General features: G+C 34.2%; 1 protein-coding gene across 6 annotated transcripts in view; it reads right to left on the reverse strand.

Moving 5' to 3' along the window:
* Positions 1–24004, reverse strand: part of Ccdc171 (coiled-coil domain containing 171) — a 391269-nt gene that overhangs the window by 333983 nt on the left and 33282 nt on the right. The window contains exon 7 of one of the 6 annotated variants that reach the window (XM_048783929.1): positions 23303–23434. The exons of the other annotated variants lie outside the window; for them this stretch is intronic. Coding sequence (XP_048639886.1) covers positions 23303–23434 — 132 coding nt within the window. The remainder of the gene's footprint in view (positions 1–23302; positions 23435–24004) is intronic. 6 annotated transcript variants of the gene reach the window in all.

Here is a 24004-nt window from a genome sequence, read left to right on the forward strand (position 1 = left end):
TCTTAGCAAATATAAAGGAGTAGAGATATTACCATGCATTTTATCCGATCATAATAGAATGAAATTGGAAATCAACGATAAAATAAGGAAGAAAAATTCGTATATCACTTGGAGAATGAACAATATGCTACTGAATGAAAAATGGGTTGCAGAAGACATCAAGGAGGAAATTTAAAAATTCTTAGAGATAAATGAAAACACAGACACAACATATCAAAATCTATGGGACACTGTGAAGCAGTACTAAGAGGAAAATTCATTGCATGCAATTCATTCCTCAAAAAAAAAGAAAGAGCCAACAAATAAATGATCTCACACTACATCTCAAAGCCCTAGAAAAAGAACAGCAAAATCAGCAGCAAATGCAGTAGAAGGCAGGAAATAACCAAAATCAGAGCTGAAATCAATGAAATAGAAATAAAAGAAACAATTAAAAAAATTGACAAAACTAAAAGTTGGTTCTTTGAAAAAAATAAATAAGATTGACAGACCCTTAGCCATGCTAACAAAGAAGAGAGAGAACCCAAATTACTAGCATACAGGATGAAAAAGGCAATATTACAACAGACACTACAGAAATACAGAAAATAATTAGAAATTATTTTGAAATCTTATATTCCAATAAAATAGAAGACAGCAAAGGCATCGATAAATTCCTTAAGTCATATGATCTGCCCAGATTGAGTCAGGAAGATATAGACAACCTAAACAGACCAATATCAATTGAGGAAATAGAAGAAACCATCAAAAGACTACCAACTAAGAAAAGCCCAGGACCGGATGGGTATACAGCAGAGTTTTACAAAACCTTTAAAGAGGAACTAATACCAATACTTTTCAAGTTATTTCAGGAAATAGAAAAAGAGGGAGTACTTCCAAATTCATTCTATGAGGTCAATATCACCCTGATTCCAAAACCAGACAAAGACACTTCAAAGAAAGAAAATTTCAGACCAATATCTCTAATGAATATAGATGCAAAAATCCTCAATAAAATTCTGGCAAATCGGATACAAAACCATATCAAAAAGATCATACACCATGATCAAGTGGGTTTCATCCCCGGGATGCAAGGCTGGATGCAAGGATGTAATTCACCACATCAATAGATTTAAAGATAAGAACCATATGATCATCTCGATATATCGACACAGAAAAAGCCTTCAACAAAATACATCATCCCTTTATGTTTAAAACACTAGAAAAACTAGGGATAACAGGAACTTACTTCAACATTGTAAAAGCTATCTACGCTAAGCCTCAGGCCAGCATCATTCTAAACGGAGAAAAACTGAAGACATTCCCTCTAAAATCTGAAAGAAGACAGGGATGCCCTCTCTCACCACTTCTATTCAACATAGTTCTTGAAACACTAGCCAGAGCAATTAGACAGATGAAAGAAATTAAAGGCATAAATATAGGAAAAGAAGAACTTAAACTAGCACTATTTGCTGATGATATGATCCTATACCTAGCAGATAAAAAAAGTTCTACCAAGAAACTTCTAGATCTAGTAAATGAATTCACCAAAGTGGCAAAATATAAAATCAACACCCATAAATCAAAGACATTCCTGTATATCAGTAACAAATCCTCTGAAATGGAAATGAGGAAAACTACCCCATTCACAACATCCTCAAAAAAAACAAAATACTTGGGAATCAACTTAACAAAAGAGGTGAAAGATCTATACAATGAAAACTATAGAACCCTAAAGAGAGAAATATAAGAAGACCTTAGAAGATGGAAAGATATACCTTGCTCATGGATAGGCAGAATTAATATTATTAAAATGGCCATATTACCAAAAGCACTCTACAAATTCAACACAATTCCAATCAAAATCCCAACAGCATTCCTCACAGAAATAGAAAAAGCAATTATGAAATTCATCTGGAAAAATAAGAGACCCAGAATAGCTAAAGCAATTCTACGCAGGAAGAGTGAAACAGGTGGTATCACTATACCAGATCTTAAAACTATACTACAGAGCAATAGTAACAAAAACAGCATGGTACTGGCACCAAAACAGGCTGGTAGACCAATGGTACAGAATAGAGGACACAGAGACCAACCCACAAAATTACAACTACCTTATATTAAACAAAGGTGTTAAAAGCATGCAATGGAGAAAGGATAGCATCTTCAACAAATGGTGCTGAGAGAACTGGAAATCCATATGCAACAAAATGAAATTGAATCTCTTTCTCTCACCATGCACAAAAGTTAACTCAAAATGGATCAAGGATCTAGGAATCAAACCAGTGACTCTGTGTCTAACAGAAGAAAAAGTAGGCCCTAATCTCCATCACGTGGGGTTAGGCCCCAAGTTCCTTAATAAGATACCTATAGCATAATAATTAAAACCAAGAATCAACAAATGGGATAAATTCAAACTAAAAAGTTTTTTCTCAGCAAGAGAAATAATATGTGAAGTTAATAGGGAGCCTACACCCTGGGAACAAATTTTTATCCCTCACACATCAGATAGAGCTCTAATCTCTAGGATATATAAAGAACTCAAAAAGTTAAACAACAAAAAAACAAATGACCCAATCAATATATGGGCCAAGGACCTGAACAGACACTTCTCAGAAGAGGATATACAATCAATCAACAAATATACAAAAAAATGCTCACCATCGCTAGCCATCAGAGAAATGCAAATTAAAAGTACTCTAAGATACCATCTCACTCCAGTAAGAATGGCAGCCATTATGAAGTCAAACAACCGGTGCTGGCGAGGATGCAGGAAAAAAGGTACACTCATACATTGCTGGTGGGACTGCAAATTGGTGCAGCCAATTTGGAAAGCAGTGTGGAGATTCCTTGGAAAACTGGGAATGGAACCACCATTTGACCCAGCTATTCCTCTTCTCGGACTATACTCAAAAGACCTAAAAACGGCATACTACAGGGACACAGCCACATCAATGTTTATAGCAGCACAATTCACAATAGCTAGACTGTGGAGCCAACCTAGATGCCCTTCAATGGATGAATGGATAAAAAAAATGTGGCATTTATACACAATGGAATATTATTCAGCACTAAAAAAATAACAAGATCATGGCATTTGCAGGGAAATGGATGGCATTAGAGCAGATTATGCTAAGTGAAGTTAGCCAATCCCAAAAAAACAAATGCCGAATGTCTTCTCTGATATAAGGGAGGTGACTTAAAATGGGGTAGGGAGGAAGAGCATGAGAAGAAAATTACCTTTAGATAGGGAAGAGAGGTGGGAAGGAAAGGGAGGGAGAATGAGAACTGCATGGAAGAGGGAAGAAGACCCCCTTCGTTATACAGAATATAGGTATGAAGATGTGAGGGGAAAAAAAATGAAGTGGGTCACATTAGATTGGGTAGAGAGAAGTGATGGGAGGGGAGGGGCGGGGAAGGGGAGAAAGGAAGGACAGCAGAACAAAATAGACATTATTATTGCTGTGGGTATATATGTGACTGCATGACCAATATAATTCTGCAACCTGTACACTCAGGAAAATGAGAAATTATATCCCATCTGATTCAAATGTATGATATGTCAAGATCACTATACTGTCATATGTAACTAATTAAAACAAATTTAAAAATCCAGGCATAAAAGTCTACCTAGTAAATTATTCCATTTGAGTAAAATGTCCAAATAGAAAAATGCAGAGAAGGAAAATGGATTAGTGATTGGCATGGCAGAAATGGAGGCTGTTAATAGATATGAGGGATTCTTGGGATCCACCTCTAGTATCCCTCTCCTATTCTCAGGAGTCCCAGGTTGCTCTGCCATTCAAGTGCTGGAAGATCCACAGGGAAAACACCAGTCATCTGGAAAGCCTAAAACCCTGAAAGCAGATGTGCTAGAAATAAGGAATGAAAATGGTGGATTAGAGAAGGTCGCTTTCTTGGTCACTCTGTGGTGTGAAACCAATAATTCAGACACACAGCTTCTCAGCAAGGCACTGAAAACCTTCAGACACATTATAAGTCCACAGGGTAGAAACTCTACTGCCTCAAAATCATACTGTCAAATGAGTAGACAAACAACATGAAAAACCAAGGGAACAAATCACCTCAAAGAAACCAATTTAATTCAATAACAGAATCCATCATCACCATAATGTTATTTGAATGTTCATAGTTAAATTGATCTACAAGTTAAAAGATGATATAAGGAAGAAAACACAGAAAGCAAAACATCACTTCAATAAAGAAAGATTCTGGGGGGGTGGGGGGGGGAGGCAGAAATCCTTGAAATGAAGGAATCAATAAACCAAATTAAAAATTCATTGAAAGGCATCACCAGGAGACTAAACCACTTGGAAAACAGAGTTCCAGGAATGAAGACAAAATATATAATCTAGAAATAAAGTTGGTCCTGCCATGAACAAAACTTTCAAGAAATTTGGGATAACCTGAAAAGACCAAGTTTAAGATTTACTGAGATAGAGGAAGGCATGGAGATATAAACCAAAGAAATACACAATCTTTCAATGAAATAATATCAGAAATTTTCCCAAACCTTAAGAATGAAATAGAAAATCAACTACAGGAAGCATGTAGGGCCACAAATATACAAAATTACAACAGATCCACAACAAGGCACATTATTATGAAAATGTCCAACATACAGAATAAGGATAAACTTTTAAATACTGCCAGAGAAAAACAATAGGTTACATCCAGATCTCAGCTGATTTATCAATCCAGACCCTTAAAGTTAGGAGGTCTTGGAACAATATATACCATGCTCTAAAAGAAAATGAATGCCAACAAAGAATATTGTGCCCTGCAAAATTAAGCTTCAGAATTGATGATGAAATAAAAACTTTCCATGATAAACGAAAGTTAAAAGAATTCACAACTAGAAAGCAAGCACCACAAAACATACTCAGCAAAATATTCCATGAAGAAATGAAAAATAAAAGTGAAAAACAGCAAACAGAGGAACTACACTAAAGGAATAGTCAATCAAAGGAGAAAAAATTCAAATTAAAACCATAAATAAATCAAAATGACAGGGAATAAAAATCATATCTCAATAATAATACTGAATGTACATGGCCTAAAAATAATCAATCAAAAGACACAGACTAGCAGGTTGGATTTTACAAAAAGATCCAACAATATGCTGTCTCCAAGAGATTCACCTCATAAGAAAAATCCACAGATTGATGATAAAAGGATGGGAAAAAATTTATCATTCACATGGTTGCATAAATAAGCAGGAGTTTCTATCCTCATACCTGATAAAGTGGGCTTCAAGTCAAAACTAATCAGAAGGAACAAAGAAGGCCATTTCATACTGCTTAAGGAACTATACATCAACAGACATAACAATCATTAATATTTATGCACCAAACAATATACATACATTAAACAAACCTTTCTCAATTTCAAGAATTAAATAGATCACAACAGAATAATACTAGGTGACTTTACCATGCTTCTCTCACCATTGGATATATCTTCCAAGCAAAAACTAAATAAGAGGGCTGGGGATGTGGCTCAAGCGGTAGTGCGCTCGCCTGGCATACGTGTGGCCCGGGTTCGATCCTCAGCACCACATACAAACAAAGATGTTGTGTCCGCCAAAAACTAAAAAAAATAAATATTAAAATTCTCTCTCTCTCTCTCTCTCTCAAAAAAAAACTAAATAAGAAATGATAGAACTAAAAATAAACATAAAAATTAAAAAATTAATAATTTAGACTTCAAACATATATAGCATATTTCATCCATCAATGACTGCATGCACTTTCTTCTCAGCAGCAAACAGACCTTCTCTAAAATAGAACATAACTTAGGCCACAAAGCAACTTTTAGCAAATACAAAAAGAGAGAGATAATACCTTGCATTCTATCAGATCATAATGGAATGGAATTAGAAATTAATGACAAAATTAAAAAAATAGAAGCTACTCTAACACCAGGAGACCAAATAATACACTAATTAATGACCAATTGATATCTGAAGAAATCAGGGAAGAAATAAAAAAAATACTTAGAGATAAATGAGAATAGTGATACAACAAATCTGTGGGACAAAATGAAGGTAGTTCCAAGAGGAAAGTTCATTGCATTGTGCTCATTCATTAAAAGAACAGAAAGACACCAAATAAATAACCTAATTTTATATCTCAAAGCCCTAGAAAGAGAAGAACAAATCAAGACTAAAAGCAGTAGAAGTCAGAAAATAATTAAAATCAGAGCCAAAATTAATAAAATTGAAACAAATTTTTTTTCAAAAGAATCAATGAAACTACCATAAATACATAAAATTGAGCATCCATTTTTAATGAAAGATAATGTTTACAAGGTAATAATGCATCTAGAAAATGTATATGTTTTAATGTCTTTTAAATAAAATTTTTAAATATTTCAAAAAAAAAAAAAAAAAGAATCAATGAAACAGCCAGGAGTACTATTATACACTTATAATCCCAGCAGCTCAGAAGGCTGAGGCAGGAGGATCACAAGTTCAAAGCCAGCCTCAGCAAAAGCTAGGCACTAAGCAACTCAGTGAGACCCGGTCTCTAAATAAAATACAAATAGGGCTAGGGATGTGGTTCAGTGGCTGAGTGCCCCTGAATTCAATCCCCAGTACTCCCCACCAAAAAAATCGATGAAAAAAAAAAGTTGGTTCTTTGAAAAAAATAAATAAAATTAATAGATCTTTAGCCACAATAATGAAGGGAAAAAAAAAGAGGAATCTCAAATTACTAAAATCTGTGATGAAAAAAGAAATACCACTGCAGAAACCAATGAAATTCAGACAATAATCAGAAACTATTTTGAAAATCTATACTGCAATAAGATAGAAAAATTTGAAGACATCAACAAGTTTATACAGACACATGACCTACCGAAATTGAATCAGGAGAAAATACAAAATTTAAACAGATCAATTTCAAGCAATGAAACTGAAGACACCATCAAAAGCCTACCAACAAAGAAAAGCCCAAGACCAGATGGATTCTCAGCTGAGTTCTACAAGACCTTCAAAGAGGGGCTGGGGATGTGGCTCAAGAGGTAGCGCGCTCGCCTGCCATGCGTGCGGCCCGGGTTCGATCCTCAGCACCACATACAAACAAAGATGTTGTGTCTGCCGAGGACTGAAAAATAAATATTAAAAAAAAAATATTCTCTCTCTCTCTCTCTCTCTCTCTCTCTCTCTCTCTCTCTCTCTCCCCTCTTTCTTAAAAAAAAAAAAAAAAAAAAAGACCTTCAAAGAAAAACTTACACCCATACTCCTCATATTATTCCATGAAATAGAAAAGGAGAGAACTCTTCCAAACTCATTCGATGAAGCTAGTATCACCCTGATACTAAAATCAAAGACACATCAAGGAAAGAAAACTTCAGACCAATATCCCTGATAAACATACATGCAAAAATTCTTAATGCTAGCAAATCACATACAAAAAGATATAAAACAGAGGAGAAGAGAAGATGGTGGGCCAGAGGGAGGAAGCATTCTGTGTCACTCCGTGATCTAGTTGGAGAACTGCATCTCTTAGAGTGTGAAAGGACCCCTATACAGCTAATTCCCACAGAAATCATCAGCACTGTGACCCCCACACAGGGCTCTGAGCCTCAGCATTCGAGTAGGACTCCTGGCTCCCAACAAAGAAAGCCCAAAGTTCTAGCCCATGCAGGGCCTGTGGGCACCTTAGCAGAATCACCTATCAGCACCTCTGCAGAACTCCAGACTGTGTTCTGCTCCCACACAGGTCACTCGGCTGCTACCTACCCACAGCACAATGCCATCAGCCAGCTCCTCCCGCCTCACCAGACACCCCAGCACTTGAAGCAGACTGCCTCCATCTTGAATCACCTTTCTCACCAATTTGGTGGGGGCAGCTCCCAGATTGGATCTCCATCTGGCCAGGTACAGGTTTCCAACTCCACCTCTCCCCAGCAGCAATAACTTGACACAGTAACTACCCAACACAAAACAGCTCTCAGTTGGACCAGTGTACAGTGCAATCAGGGCATCACCCACCTGGTGTGAGCCTTGGTGTTAGAGGTCCTGCAACTGGGAACTGTTAAGGGAGAGGGAGACAGGGCTAAAGTTTGAAGCCTAATAGAGAGACCAGGAACTGGGAAATCTCCAGGAAAGATAGGGAGATAGTACCAGGTGCTCAAGTCATACCAGAGGTCCCAAAAAGAGACCGCTGAGGTGCAGTCTCCTTGCAGGGAATGATGGGTGGCACTCCACGCTTCCAGGCGCCCTACACCAGGACCAGTCTTCTCACCCTGGTTACCTCCACCATCCTGAGGGCAGAGACACCAACTTACAACAGACAACCCCACCTACTGGATGATAAGAGAAGCAGAAAAGATATAGACCTCTGAAACTAGTAACAACCCTGGTTTCTTCCTTCAAGTATTTTTTTTTCTTTCTCTTCTACCCTTCTATCCTCCGACCCTCATAAACCCAACATATGTGAAACCAATAACTTTGCATGAAATAGAATTTTGAGGACTGGTACATCTGATTAACATAATATAGAGGTGTTGTATATGCCCTTTTTTTCTTTTCTTTTTTCTTCTTTCATTTTTCTTTCCCCTCCAAATATTACTATTTTAACATTACGTATTCTTCTAAATACATATGTTTGTTTTATGTATTCTACTATATTCCTATGTACTTGTCTACCCTAAATTACTTCCTATCTGTTATCTTGCTACTAACCCTCTTCATAAGATTTCTCTTTCACACTTCCTAAGATATATTAACTCTATATCCTCTTGTCCTACCTCTTCAGTATATCATCCTACATCCCACCCTCAGTTTTTCTCCACTGTTAGAAACAGTAAACCTCTTTACAAAACTACTGATTACATTTTAGATAATAATTGAATCCAAAATTTCTGAATATTGAGACTAAACTGTAAAGTCTTAATAACAACAAATTATTCATAGGTGGTATATTGTTGATATTGGAATCACTTAACATTGTCCTTCCCCACAAAGGAGAGATCTTGGAACCCTACAAGATCACTACAAAGGTATAGGGTAAAAACAATAACACCCCAGACTCACAGAGCTGGAAAGGAAGACACATGAGCAATATGAAAAGACAAGGGAAGAAAGTGCCCCAAACAAATCAAGACACCACATCATTAGAATCATTGGCAGCCAGAACAGAAGAAATGACAGAAAAGGAGTTCAGGATGTATATGGCTACAATGTTCTGTGAACTCAAGGAAGATATAATAGAACAAATACAGGCAGTGAAAGATAACTTCAACAAGGAGCTACATAAACAAATACAGGAAGCAAAAGATCACCTCAACCGGGAGATATAGGTTCTAAAAACAAAAACAAACAGAAATCCTTGAAATTAAAGAAACAACAAACCAAATTAAAAGCTCAAATGAAATCATCACCAACAGATTAGACCACTTGGAAGATAGGACATCAGACAATGAAGATAAAATATATAATCTTGAAAAGAACACAGACCACACAGTAATAATGGTAAGAAACCACAAGCAGAACATTCAAAAAATATGGGACAGCATAAAAAGACCAAATTTAAGAGTTATTACGATAGAGGAAGACATAGAGGTCCAAACCAAAGGAATGAACAATCTATTCAATGAAATAATATCAGAAAACTTTCCAAACATGAAAAATAAATTGGAAATCCAAATTCAAGAAGCCTACAGGATGCCGAATATTCAAAATCACAATAGATCCACACCAAGGCACATTATAATAAAAATGCCCAACACACAGAATAAGGAGAGAATTTTAAAAGCCACAAAAGAAAGGAATCAGATTACATACAGGGGAAAACCAATTAGGATACCGGCAGATTTTTCAACACAGACCCTGAAAGCTAGAAGATCCTGGAATAACATATATCAAGCTCTGAAAGAAAATGGGTGCCAACCAAGAATCTTGTAGCAAAATTAAACTTTAGATTGAAGATGAAATAAAAACCTTCCATGATAAACAAAAGTTAAAAGAATTTATACCTAGGAAACTGACACTACAAGACATCCTGAGAAAAGTATTTCGTGAAGAAGAAACAAAAACAACAATGAAAATTAAAAGAGGGAGGTAGTACCCTAAAGGAAAAACTAATCAAAGAAGAAAATCAAGTGAACTTAAATAACAAAAATAAAAAATATGGCTAGGAATACAAACCCTGTCTCAATAATATCCCTGAATGTTAATGGCTTAAAACTCACCAATCAAAAGACATAGGCTAGCAGATCGAATTTAAAAAAAGACCCAAAAATATGCTGCCTCCAGGAGACTCATCTGATAGGAAAAGACTTACACAGACTGAAGCTAAAATTCTGGGAAAAATCATACCATGCACATGAACAGCAGAAGCAAGCAGGGGTTTCCATCCTCGTATCAAATAAAGTAGACTTCAAGCCAAAGTTAATCAAAAGGGATAGAGATGGACATTCATACTGCTCAAGAAAACCATAACAACAAGACATAACAATCATAAACATATATGCCCCAAACAATGGTACAACTATGTTCATCAAACAAATTCTTCTCAAGTTCAAGCATCAAATTGAACCACAACACAATAATTTTAGGGGACTTTAACACACCTCTCTCACCACTAGAGAGATCGTCCAAACAAAAGTTGAACAAAGAAACTATAGAACTCAATAATACAATCAATAACTTAGACTTAACCAACAGATATAGAATATTTATTTCATTCATCAACAAATAAATACTCTTTATTCTCAGCAGTATATGGATCCTTCTCTAAAATAGACCATGTAATATGCCACAAAGCAACTCTTAGCAAATACAAAAAAGTAGAGATACTACCATGCATTTTATCAGATCATAATGGAATGATATTAAAAATCAATAACAAAATAAAAAATAAAACTTACCCAACAACTGGAGACTAAACAATATGCTACTGAATGAATAATAGGTTATAATAGACATCAAGATTAAAAAATTCTTAGAGGTGAATGAGAACACAGACACAACATATCGAAATCTCTGGGACACTATGAAAGCAGAACTAAGGGGAAAGTTCACTGCATGGAGTTCATTCCTTAAAAGAAGAAAAAGTCAACAAATAAATGATCTCACATTACATTTCAAAGCCCTAGAAAAACAAGAACAAATCAACAGCAAAAGCAGTAGAAGGCAAGAAATAATTTAAATTAGAGCTGAAATCAATGAAATCAAAACAAAAGAAACAATTGAAAAAATTTGTCAAACAAAAAGTTGGTTCTTTAAAAAAATAAATAAAATTGACAGACCCTTAGCTATACAAATGAAGAGAAGAGAAAGAAAATTTAAATTACCTGCATACGTGATGAAAAAGGTAATATCACAACAGACTCTACAGAAATACAGAGGATAGTTAGAAATTATTTTAAAAACTTATACTCCAATAAAATAGAAGACATCGACAAATTTCCTAAGTCATATGATTTGCCCAGATTGAACCAGGAAGATATACATAATTTAAACAGATAAATATCAAGTGATGAAATAGAAGACACCATCAGAAGCCTACTAACCAAGAAAAGCCCAGGACTGGATGGATACACACCCAAGTTCTACAAGACCTTTAAAGACGAACTAATACCAATACTCTTCAATTTATTTCGGAAAACAGAAAAAGAGGCAGCACTTCCAAACTCATTCTCTGAGGCCAATATCACCCTGATCCCAAAGCCAAGCAAAGACACATGAAAGAAAGAAAACTTTAGACCAATCTCTCTAATAAACATAGATGCAAAAATTCTCAATAAAATTCTAGCAAATTGAATACAATAACATATCAAAAAGATTGTGCACCATGATCAAGTAGGATTCATTTCAGGGATGTAAGGTTGGTTCAACATACGAAAATCAAAAAATGTAACTCATCACATCAGTAGATTCAAAAATAAGAATCATATGATAATCTCAATAGATGCAGAAAGAGCATTCAACAAAATACAGCACCCCTTCATGTTCAAAGCACTAGAAAAACTAGGGATAACAGGAACATATCTCAACATTGTAAAGGCTATCTACGTTAAGCCCCAGGAAAACATCATTCTAAATGAAGAAAAATTGAAGGCATTCCCTCTAAAAACTGGAACAAGACGAGATGCCCTCTTTCACAACTTCTATTTAACATAGTTCTTGAAACACTGGCCAGAGCAATTAGACAGATGAAAGAAATTAAAGGGATGCATATAGGAAAAGAAGAACTTAAATCAGCACTATTTGATGACGATATGATTCTATACCTAGAAGATCCAAAAATCTCCACCAGAAAACTTCTGGAACTAGTAAATGAATTCAGCAAAGTAGCAGAATATAAAATCAACACCCATAAATCAAAGGCATTTCTGAAATCAGTGACAAATATTCTAAGAGGAAAATGAGGAAAACTACCCAATTTATAATGGCATCAAAAAAAAAAAAAACTTGGGAATCAACTTAAAAATCCATACAATGAAAACTACAGAATCCTAAAGAAAGAAATCAAAGAAGACCTTAGAAGATGGAAATATCTACCTTGCTCTTGGATAGGCAGAATAAATATCATCAAAACGACCATACTATCAAAAGCACTATACAGATTTAATGCAACTCCAATCAAAATCCCAATGGCATTCCTCATAGAAATAAAACTCAAAATCAATCATGAAATTCATCTGGAAAAATAAGAGACTCAGAATAGCTAAGGAAATACCAGATCTTAAACTATACTACAGACAAATACTAACAAAAACAGAATGGTATTGGCACCAAAACAGACTGGTAGACAAATGGTACAGAATAGAGGACACAGAGACTAACCCACAACATTACAATTATCTTATATTAGACAAAGGTGCCAAAAACATGCATTGGGGAAAAGATAGCTTCTTCAACAAATGGTGCTGGGAAAACTGGAAATCCATATGCAACAAAATGAAATTAAACCCCTATCTCTCACCATGCACAAAACTTAACTCAAAATGGATCAAGGACCTAGGAATTAAACCAGAGACTTTGTGTCTAATAGAAGAAAAAGTAGGCCCTAATCTTCATCATGTGGGATTAGGCCCCACCTTCCTTAATGAGACTCCTGTAGCACAAGAATTAAAACCAAGAATCAATAAATAGAACGGATTCAAACAAAAAAAACTTCTTCTCAGCAAAATAAACAATCTGTGAGGTGAATAGAGAGCCTACAACTTGGGAACAAATTTTTACCGCTCACACATCAGATAGAGCACTAATCTCTAGGATATATAAAGAACTCAAAAACATAAACACCAAAAAAACAAATAACCCAATCAATAAATGGGCCAAGGACCTGAACAGACACTTCTCAGAAGAGGATATACAATCGATCAACAAGTATAAGGAAAAATGTTCATCATCTCTAGCAATTAGAGAAATGCAAATCAAAACTACTCTAAGATATCATCTTACTCCAACAGAATGGCAGCTATTATGAAGACGGACAATAATAAGTGTTGGTGAGGATGAGGGGGAGAAAGGTACACTCATACACTGCTGGTGGGACTGCAAATTGGTGCAGCCAATATGAAAAATATGTCATTAGATGAAAAGCAGAAAATATAACTCATGGATCAGACCAGAGAATCCAACATTCAACTAATTTAAGGAAACCTACAGAAGAACAATGAAAACACAAGAGAAATCACAAATGAAATAAGACAAGGTAATCTCTAAAAATTTTCAGCAAAAATTTTGCCCATAAATTTTTTAAAAATTATATTCATACTCAAAGCATAAAGAATCAGAATGGCTTCAGGCATCTCAATCACAGCACTATTAGATAAAGGGAAGCAGAAAAATCCTGTCAGTATGCTACAGGAAAATTATTTCCAATCTAAAATTCATACTGTCTTAGTCCATTTTCTGTTACTATTAATACAAAATCACAGATTGGGTAAGTTGTAAAGAAAAGAGGTTTATATTGGCTCACAATTCTGGTTCAAGGTTGAGGGGACACATCTGGTAATAGCCTTCTTGCTGGTTGAGTCCTGAGATGGCACAAAGCATCATCATATGACAAGAGAAAGAGAGTGTGTGACTTGGTCTTTCTCTCTTATAAAGTCACCAATGGTCATGGGGGCTCTACTCTGATGACCTTATCCATCCAATCACTTCACAAAGGCATCTGTAAGCACCATAGTCAGACCATTTCCACCCTCTTACTATCTCATGATGGGTATTAAATTTCAACATGATTTTTCAGAGAGGGCAAACCATAAATCATAGAGTACAAACAGCAAAAATTTCAATTAGATATGAAATCAAATAAAGGCCTAGTAGAAAGAATTTACTTCTCATTAAGGCCATGGGTGGTTCAATTCTAAAATAAGAAAGAAGAGAAAGAAAGATGAACAAAGGAAGGAAATTGGAAGGGAATTTGCTTCTCATCCACCATTTATTATGAAACTCCTAGAGGATGTGTTCCACCAAAATGAGAAAACAAAGAGGAAAAAAATTAGGGCTAGGGATATAGCTCAGTTGGTAGAGTGCTTGCCTCACATGCACAGGCCAAGGATTCAATCCTCAGCACCACAAAAAATAAACGAAAAAAAAAAAAGAGGAAAAAAATTAGATTTCAGGTAAAAGTAAATACAGGAATTGGGGTTACAGCTCAGTAGTAGAGCATTTGTCTAGCATATGTAAGGCACCAGGTTTGATTCTCAGCACCACATACAAATAAATAAAATAAGGGTTCATCAACAACTACAAAAAATTTTTTTGAAAAAAAGAGGAAATACAATACAGGAGAAAAGCAAAGTAAATTCCCAGGATAAAAGGAAATGGACATTCCAGGATGACGGCTATCTGTCAAGCTGAGAAAGAACCGTCTATATTCGAATATAAACACTTATGTTACAGACATATTAATAATTAGAACCCTCAAATATACTGTACCATCTATACCAACCTAACAATGCCCAGGAGAGCCCTGTCTATCTTAAATGTTGACTCAGCTTGTATCAACCATGTATTAAGTTTCTCCTCTCCTTTCTATGCACTAATGCTTTGATTAGCTAAGAATATTAATTTCATTCTGCAGATGTATTATTCTCATTTGACCTACTCAATAGAGCTGGAAACTGGCTACAGTTAAGTTTATTTTGGGGGGTATTATTTCCACCAACTACAATTTTCCTGGAACCAAATTTTACAGACCTAAATTTTATAAATAAACTTTAAATGCTTCTGTCATTGCATAGTAAATTAAATTTCACCCTGTGTAGATCTGACAACTATCAGTTTTTACTGTATTTATTAGTTTTATAATGGTTAACTTTTCTGTTATAATTTCCTTTTTAAATTTTTTACTCAAAAATTATATCCATGTAATTTTTGCTAGTTTTAGTTTATCATTGGAGTCTGTTTTCAACATACTGATATAATACAACTTGATTTACGTATTATAGATTATAAATTTATGAAAGGATACATATATATTCCCATATATTGAATGAGGTAAATACATATAGATTTATTAGGTGATTCTTTTTATTTATAGTTAACATTCTTTATTGTCTTTTACATCATTCAAATGACTTCAGTTCATTCTTTAATGTGACAATGAATACCTTCAATTAAAGTTCTTCCCCCAGGGACAATACTGACTAATCTTTCATATTTGACCAGACCTGTGGGGGGAATCAAAATAACTGCCAATTTCCACAGTGATATGAGTGCCTCAAATATATGTCTTCAAACCAATTTAAAATAAATTTCATTTATTATGCTCTATTTAAGTGAAGTCACCCTTCTTAGGAATCAAAATGGTGTAGTCAAAATGTCCTGGTTTTCCTGTCTTATATAAACTGATAAGATATTTTCTTAAATTGCTTCTATAAATCACACATTTTACATCTTTAAAAAATATATATATTCCAAGTTGGTATTTTAATGACATAAAAACTCATTTATTCTAGGAACCCTATAGCTCCAGGAATAGACTTCTTGTCCCAATGAGTCCAGTTTCTATAGCCAATTCAGACTTAGTCCCTCATTGTTCTTCAACAGTTGTCAGCAGAAATATACGCATGAGGTTTAGGTATAGAGAAAGGTGCTGAAAATTCATTATTATTATCTAAATGAAATCGTTTCTTTCATTTCTTTCATGCAGATTAATATCAAAAGTTTAAAAAGATTACTAAAGAAGTGAGCAGATGTCCAAATAACATGTTGGGGGTTTCTTTTTGATTTTGGTTTGGGGTTTTTTGTTTTTGTTTTTGCTGTGCAGAAGTTGTTTAGTTTGATCTAATACCATTATACCTTTTGTTTATTTTTTGCTTTTGTTTCCTGTGCTTTTGGGGTCTTGTCCAAATAATCCTTTGCCCATTGCAATGTCATGAAGCATTTCTCCTATTTTCTTCTAGTAGTTTCATGGTTTTGTGTTTTACATTTAAGTCTTTAATCCATTTTGAACTGATTTTTGTAACAGGTGATGGGGTCTATTTTCATTCTTCTTTCCCCAGCATCATTTACTTTAAAAACTCTCCTTTCTCCAATACATTCTCAGCACTTTTGTCAAAATAAGACTATACATAAATGGTCTTACTTCTAGGCTCTCTATTCTCCTATGGTCTATGTATCTAATTTTACACCACTATCGTGCTGTTTTGATTACTACAGCTTTGTAATTTACTTTGAAGCCAGATAGGGTAATGCTTCTTGCTTTGCTGTTCTTGCTCAGAATGGCTTTGGCTGGGTTTTTTGTAGTTCCATACAAATTTTCAGACCTTTTTTACCTGTAAAGAATGTCACTGGTATTTGATAAGGATTGCACTTTGCCTCTCAATACTTGTTTATACATTAAACACATACCTACATAAACAAAACATTCGATATTCATAAAAGCACTGTAATAATTTAAGCTTGGGGACTTACCCAGCACATATGAGGCACTGGGTTCAATCCTCAGCCACCACATAAAAAATAATTAATTAATTAATTAATGCATTGTCTATCTAAAAATAACAATAATAATAAATTAAACTTAGAAAGTACTTAAATCTCAATCCAAGGTAGAAGGATCACAAGTTCCAAGCCATCTGGGAAACTTAGCAAGATCCTGTTGCAAAATGAAAAAGGGGGCTGGAGATATAACTCAGTGGTAGTGTCCCTGGGTTCAATCCTCATTACTACCAAAAAAAAAAAAAAAAAAAAAAAAAAAACCTCAATCAGTTCAATCAGTAGTTAATGGTTAAATTAATAATAATGGTACATACACAGGATAAAATACAATAGTTAAATTGAATGAATAGTTATTTTATTAACTTGGATAAATCTCAAAAACAAAAGTAAAAAGGATAAATTGGAAAAAGATGAATACTGTTAATATTTTTTGTAAAAGGCACAAATGCTAAAACAATATGACAAATTGTCAATGTATCCAGACGGAAAACCAAATACAACTTCAAAATGGTGGCAGAATGGAGAAGTGATTCACAATAGTTACTCTTTCAATGATGTAAAACTTTGTTGTTTGTTGGTTTTGTTGGGTTTTGTTTGTACCAAGGATTGAACCCAGGGGTGCATAACCACTAAGCCACATCCCCAATTCCTTTTATTTATTTTTTGTTGTTGTGGTTTAAAATATTTTTTTTTACTTGTAATTGGACACAATACCTCCATTTCATTTATTTATTTTTATATGGTGCTGAGGATCAAACCAGCGCCTCACAGGTGCTAGGTGAGTGCTCTACAGTTGAGCCACGATCCCAATCCATTTTATGTTTTACTTTGAGACACTAAATTATCTTAGGGCCTTGCTAAGTTGCTTAAGCCTTGCCAAGTTGCTGAGGGCTGGCTTTGAACTTGTGATCTTCCTGCCTCAGCCTCCTGAGCCACTTGGATTACAGATGTGCACCACCACACCCAGAATGTTTTTAATTCTGAAGCAAATATGAGTATTGGTTATACTGATAACATTGGTTGGTTATATTGGTCATATTTATACCTCGATTTTTAATATGTTCGAGTATTTAAGTTTATGGTTTTATCAATGTAATCTAAGCCTAGATACAACAGATTAATTAGCATCCCCTTGAATAAATTTAATTTTAAAATTTTTGTCATGGAGGGCTGGGGTTGTGGCTCAGCGGTAGAGCAATTGTCTTGCACGTGCAAGACCCTGGGTTCAATCCTCAGCACCACATAAAAATAAATAAGTGAAATAAAGGTATTATGTCCAACTACAACTAAAAATAAATATTTTTTAAAAATTGTTGTCGTAGAATTTATTTTCTAACCAAATCAAAACCTACTTGGATCCTTGCAGAATCCTATTAAGAACACTTGAAATTGGGGAAATTTTTCCTTCTTCCACTAGAGGGAGTTGTTGAACCTAAAATATTTTTAAATGAGACGTTTTTGAATTGACATTTAACATCACAGAAAACCACATTGTGCTGTTAAAAAATATACTTGTTTTCCTTCCACATTGTCCAGAAACATAAACCAAAAAGTATGATTCTGAGTATGTACTTATATAAACAACATTTCTCAGAATCCAAAATTGTAACAGTCTGAAGAATTCCTACTAAGTTGTGAGAAAAGTATCAGATTATTCTTTTCTAGTTTACAAAGCCTATCAATACAGCTTGCTATAACCTTAATTTAGTATGAAGTTATCTCCTCAAAGATCTAGAACACGTTTCTCTTCCAAAAACCCCCAAAACCCAAACAGTTCTATAATCAAAAATAGGTTGTTGCAGTAGATTGTAAATAGGTACTTGCTTTTTATCATATTTATCATAGTTATAAATCCATAAGCTTACATATCCAGCAATTATACTTCTAAGCATTTATACAACAGAATCACCTACACGAACAACTGCCTAAAGATATATACAAAAATGGTGATTAATTTTTCTTTCTTCTTCTTTTTTTTTTTTGGCAGGAGCCAAGGGGCTGGAGTCTGGGGATTGAATCCAGGACTTCACACATGCTAGGCAAGCACACTACCACTGAGCTGCATCCTTAGTCCAGTATATCATTTTTAATTGAAGCAAATTTTTTTGAAAGAAAGAAAATGTCCATCTATAAGGGATTGCCAAAATATATTAGGAATATTCACATGACAGAAAAACTAAAATAATAAGGCATGGACAGCCCAAGATGAATGCAAAAATATTATTGAGGTACATAATTTCACTTATATAAATACATTGTATATGTTTATATATCCTTAAAAAGTGGAATTAAGGGAAAAGGGAGAAGACCTTTACTTTCTGCTTTTAAATCTTCCTAAATTAGGGACATTTTTTACAATGAATATCACATAATTTTATTAATTAAATATTAAGATATTTCCTGTTTGGGGGAAAGGGTAAGGGGACAATTCAGTACCAGAGTCATTTTCTAGATCTTTTTCTATCCTTTTTTTTTTTTTTTTTAATTTTTTGTTTGTCTTAATTTTAGATGGACACAATAATTTTATTTTATATTTATTTTTATGTGGTGCGGAGGATCAAACCCAGTGTCTCACACGTGCTACGCAAGTACTACCACTGAGCAGCAACCCCAACCCTCTAAGGGTTTTCCTAAAAGGACACCAGCAGACAGTTTTCCAAAAAAATTACAAAGAAATGTTCCTTGCTACCCTTGATCATTTAAGACAAACTTCCTAAATGTTTCCATTTCATGTAACTTCCTCCAAACTGAACCTAGAACACTGGGTCAGTCTTTGACATATTGCACCCCAGTCCCTAACAGCTGTCTTACCATACAAACTACAGATGCCTAAGCGTGGTGGGAATATTTTCTTCAGTACCCTGCCCCCAACTCTTCCTCTTCTTTCTTTAGTTCATGCTATTATTTTCAATCTACATTTCCCAAGTCTTCACAAACTCCCCCTTAATCATCAGACTAACCACTATATACAAACACCAAATTTAGTCACAGATAAAGAAAAGATAACTTCATTCCCCAAATCAGTTATAAATTTTGGAAATGCAAATACACACTAAAAAAAAAAAATCTTCTAAATGTTTTCAATCCTACTAATAAATTACATGTTAAAATTAACTGAAAAAAAATGACAAAGGAAGGGCATGGCAGTTAAAAATAAAAAATTACTGGGGGCTGGCAATATCAATGGTAAAGCATTTGCCTACCACATGCAAGGTCCTGGGTTCTATCCCAGCACTCAAAAATAAATAAAGCTTTACCACTGCCTGTCCCACACTGCCTTCAATGGAAAAGCTCATGGCAGATTAGCATCCTCAAAGTTCACACTGCAACTTCAGGAACAAAGAAAAGTAAGTACAAACAAATGTCAATTTTTAAATAGCAATTTTTTTCCAAAATTTTTTAGATGGTAATGAACCTTTATTTTATTCTTTATATGCAGAGCTGAGACTCAAACCCAGTGCCTCACACATGCTAGACAAGCATTCCACCAACTGAACTACAACCCTAGCTAGCCCTTAGCAATTTTAAATAAATAAAATTTAAAAACTATTTTTCAAGACCAACACACTGTATCCTAAAATTACCAAGGTTTTGCTCTGTTTTGAAATTTCAAAGAATATTAAGGACAGAATTTTTGTTTATTCAAAAGAAAACATGCATTTTACAAAATGAGAAACATAATCTTAAAATGAGGTAACTTCTGAGGTAACTCTGTAAGAATTTGCATTTATATTCCGAAGAAGTAAGCCTCTATTTAGCACTCCAATTCCTGGGAAAGAAAAGGGACATGGCATAAATTTTTCTTTTTTTAGAGTGAGTTTGAATTCTAAAGCCCAGATGAAAGAAATATTATACTAGCTTTGTCTGTTAAAGATAGGGTTTCACAAGGGTTTTTTCCCCCAATGGATTTAAAAACTAAATTCCCTCAGAGAGCTACACAAAGAGAGCACTATGTGATACCAACACCTAATTATAGGATGAAAAACTAAACCCATCAACAGCAAGCAGAGAGAGAATGAAATTTTACTGTCCTTCAAATTGTGTTCAAAAAAGTGTTTTTTAGAATATAAAGTCAGGTGATGGATGGTATCAAGCTTGATTTGTAAAAAGAAAAAATTTATTATGTTGATATTAAAAAAAAAGATAAGAAATTGAGAAAGAAAGACCTAAACATTTCAATTACCAAATACAATCAAACTTATCTTACAAAAGCAGTAAAACAAGACTTTGGTGGTAGTCACCCGGGAATATATTCCCTCATTCTTCTCTACAACATAATTACCATAGACCAACATGGAATTTGAAATTCTTTTTGGTACTTCATAATATAAAGTTTGGTATAAGCCACATTTGTTTCATTTGTGATTTATAGGCCTGATGAGGAAAACTAGACCAAAATCATATTACCCACATATTTAAATATATGTCTCTGAACCCTATTTTATAAGCTTAGGACTCTGGCTGGTAGCCCTACAGATTTCCAAATGTTTAGAAATGAAAGGGTTATTTTCCCTAAGTATGTCTGATAATTGTCTTAAAGGCTACCTGGAACAAATACAAACGCTCAAATATCATTTGCTCTCTGTGAAGACTTTCCCCGTTTCTAAGGCAATTATCAATTTCTCTTTAATGATTCCACAGCATTCTGATCAAAAATGTTATTATATTACTATATATTTTTTCACTTTACAAATCTGTTGAAACACATTACAAACATTTAGAATACTGAAGATTCTAAACAGTGGTTGTGAGTGGGAAATTTCTCAGTGGCTGAACGCTAGCCCATCATGCACGATGCCCTGGGTTCCACCCCCAGCACCACAAAACATAAATAGAGTAGTCACACACTGGGACTGGAGTTGTATCTCAGTGGTGGAGCACTTGCCTTGCAAGTGTAAGGACCTGGGTTCGATTCTCAGCACCACATAAAGATAAACAAATAAAAATAAAGTTCTTGTGTCCATCTACAACTAAAAAAAATTTTTAAAAAAGAGTAGTCACACTGTCCTTCCAGTTGGAATAACTATGAAGAAAAAAGCATTTTGCAAAGACCAAAAGTCTAGGAAGTTGTGGTTTTGTGGATATTCTGTATACTTACACATACAACAAATTCAGTATTTCTACTGTTGAATGCCAGCTTTACTTTTTTTTTCAGCTTTCATTCTTAAAGAAATAATGTATCTCATATTCTCTGCATATTTTTTGAGAGTTTCTGTCTTGCAAAGTTGTTTCTAACACAAAGTTACTCCAAAACTTGTTTTAGGTGAATATTTTTCATTGTTGTAAAAACACATATCTTTTTTTTAATATTTATTTTTTAGGTTTTTTTTTTTTTAGATGGACAAAATATCTTTATTTTATTTTTATGTGGTGCTGAGGATCGAATCCAGTGCCTCACGAATGCCAGGCGAGCGCGTTACCACTTGAGCCACATCCCGAGCCCCAACACATATCTTTGATATCTATATAAAAGCTATTTTTTCTCTTATACAGAAAAAATTACTAAAGATACATATCTGATCACAAAGTAAATAATAGAAGAAATGATGGAAATTTATTTAAAATTTTGAGTTATTTGGTTTATGCAGTTTTTCCTCAAAAGGCTTAACCATTCCCAAATTTCACTTAAATACACAATAACACTTTCAACAGAATGAGTTTCTCCTATCTCTCCTTCAGAATAAAAACACATGATCTGAAAAAACACAAAGAACACTGGAATGAGAATCAGGAGGCTACACTGTGGTATTTTCCCCCATTAATCACTCAGTCTATGATCTGAGTAAATCAGACATTCCCTCAGGGGTTAAATGAAATCAGTAATTTTCAAATTGGACTATTTGAAGCCTTGGGGATTTGTGTTTAGGGGAAGGAAAAATAAAAGATAATTAAGAATTTGTACCTTTTAAAAAGAATTTAAAAATCACTATACTTCATCACTAAAATTGGTAAGGATCCTTTAGTGTTCAAAATCTAGTTAGTCTATTTCTTTATCCTATTTAAGACTTTTTTATTTGTTTATTTTTATGTGGTGCTGAGGATCGAACCCAGGGCATCTCACACGCTAGGCAAGTGCTCTACCACTGAGCCACAACCCAGCCCCCTATTTAAGACTTCTTTAGTCTCACATCTTAAATTGGAAAAACAAAATGCCAAATGCATATATGGCCTTCTTAAAAATCACATAATTTATGCAATGTAAGACACCCAACTCTACCAGTAATCTCTTCTATTTGTAACACTTGCCCTAACTACAAATGAAACATGGCCTTCCAGAGATCAAAGGCTAGGAATTATTTTCCCCTTGAGTGAGCTTGTGAATTAACCTAATATAATTTTTAATATCATAAGCATTAAAAAGACATCTAAGGAACTGAATTATTTTTAAAATACCTGTACTATAAATTGTAACTCTCTTCTTTCTGCTTCCCATTGTTCTGCTTGTAATCTAAACTCCTCCAATGCTGTCTCCCTGATATGAGACTCCATCTCATTCTTCTCCTGCTGATGGTTTTCCAACGCTTCCTTTATATGAATAAAATCTTACTTTACTATTATATCAATAAAGGTTATCTTTTATCCTTCAACCCAGTTTAAATGTACAGAAGGGCTTTCCTTACCTATATAACAGTTAAAACTCATAATTCATGTAAAAATCCTAATAAAACTATCATTTTGATCATTAGAATATAAATCTGAGTAAGAAGCTAGAGTTATGCATTTAAGCAACATAATATGTACTTTTTAATTCTTATTTGTAACATAACATATACTCATGTGCAGACATATTTGACTGAATTTTTCTGAAAATTTTAACTTCAGAGATTGAAACAAAATGCAAAAAAACAAATTCCAGTTAATATGGAAATCTCAACCAATGAAATAAGTTATTTGAATTATCCCCAATAATTAATATACAACTATGACAGAAAATAATGTATTTCCAAAAGGAGAGAATGAAAGAAATTTGTGCAAAGAATCAGGATAAGGAAATTCCTGAATGCTAAAAATTTAAGTTACGTTTAGACCCTAATTTCTAGTTCTACAGATAAACAATATTTTTTAAAAGCTTCCTTTTGGATTTCCCTAGATATA

This window comes from Marmota marmota, unplaced genomic scaffold, assembly GCF_001458135.2.
Source record: "Marmota marmota marmota unplaced genomic scaffold, marMar, whole genome shotgun sequence".
Lineage (NCBI taxonomy): Eukaryota > Metazoa > Chordata > Mammalia > Rodentia > Sciuridae > Marmota > Marmota marmota.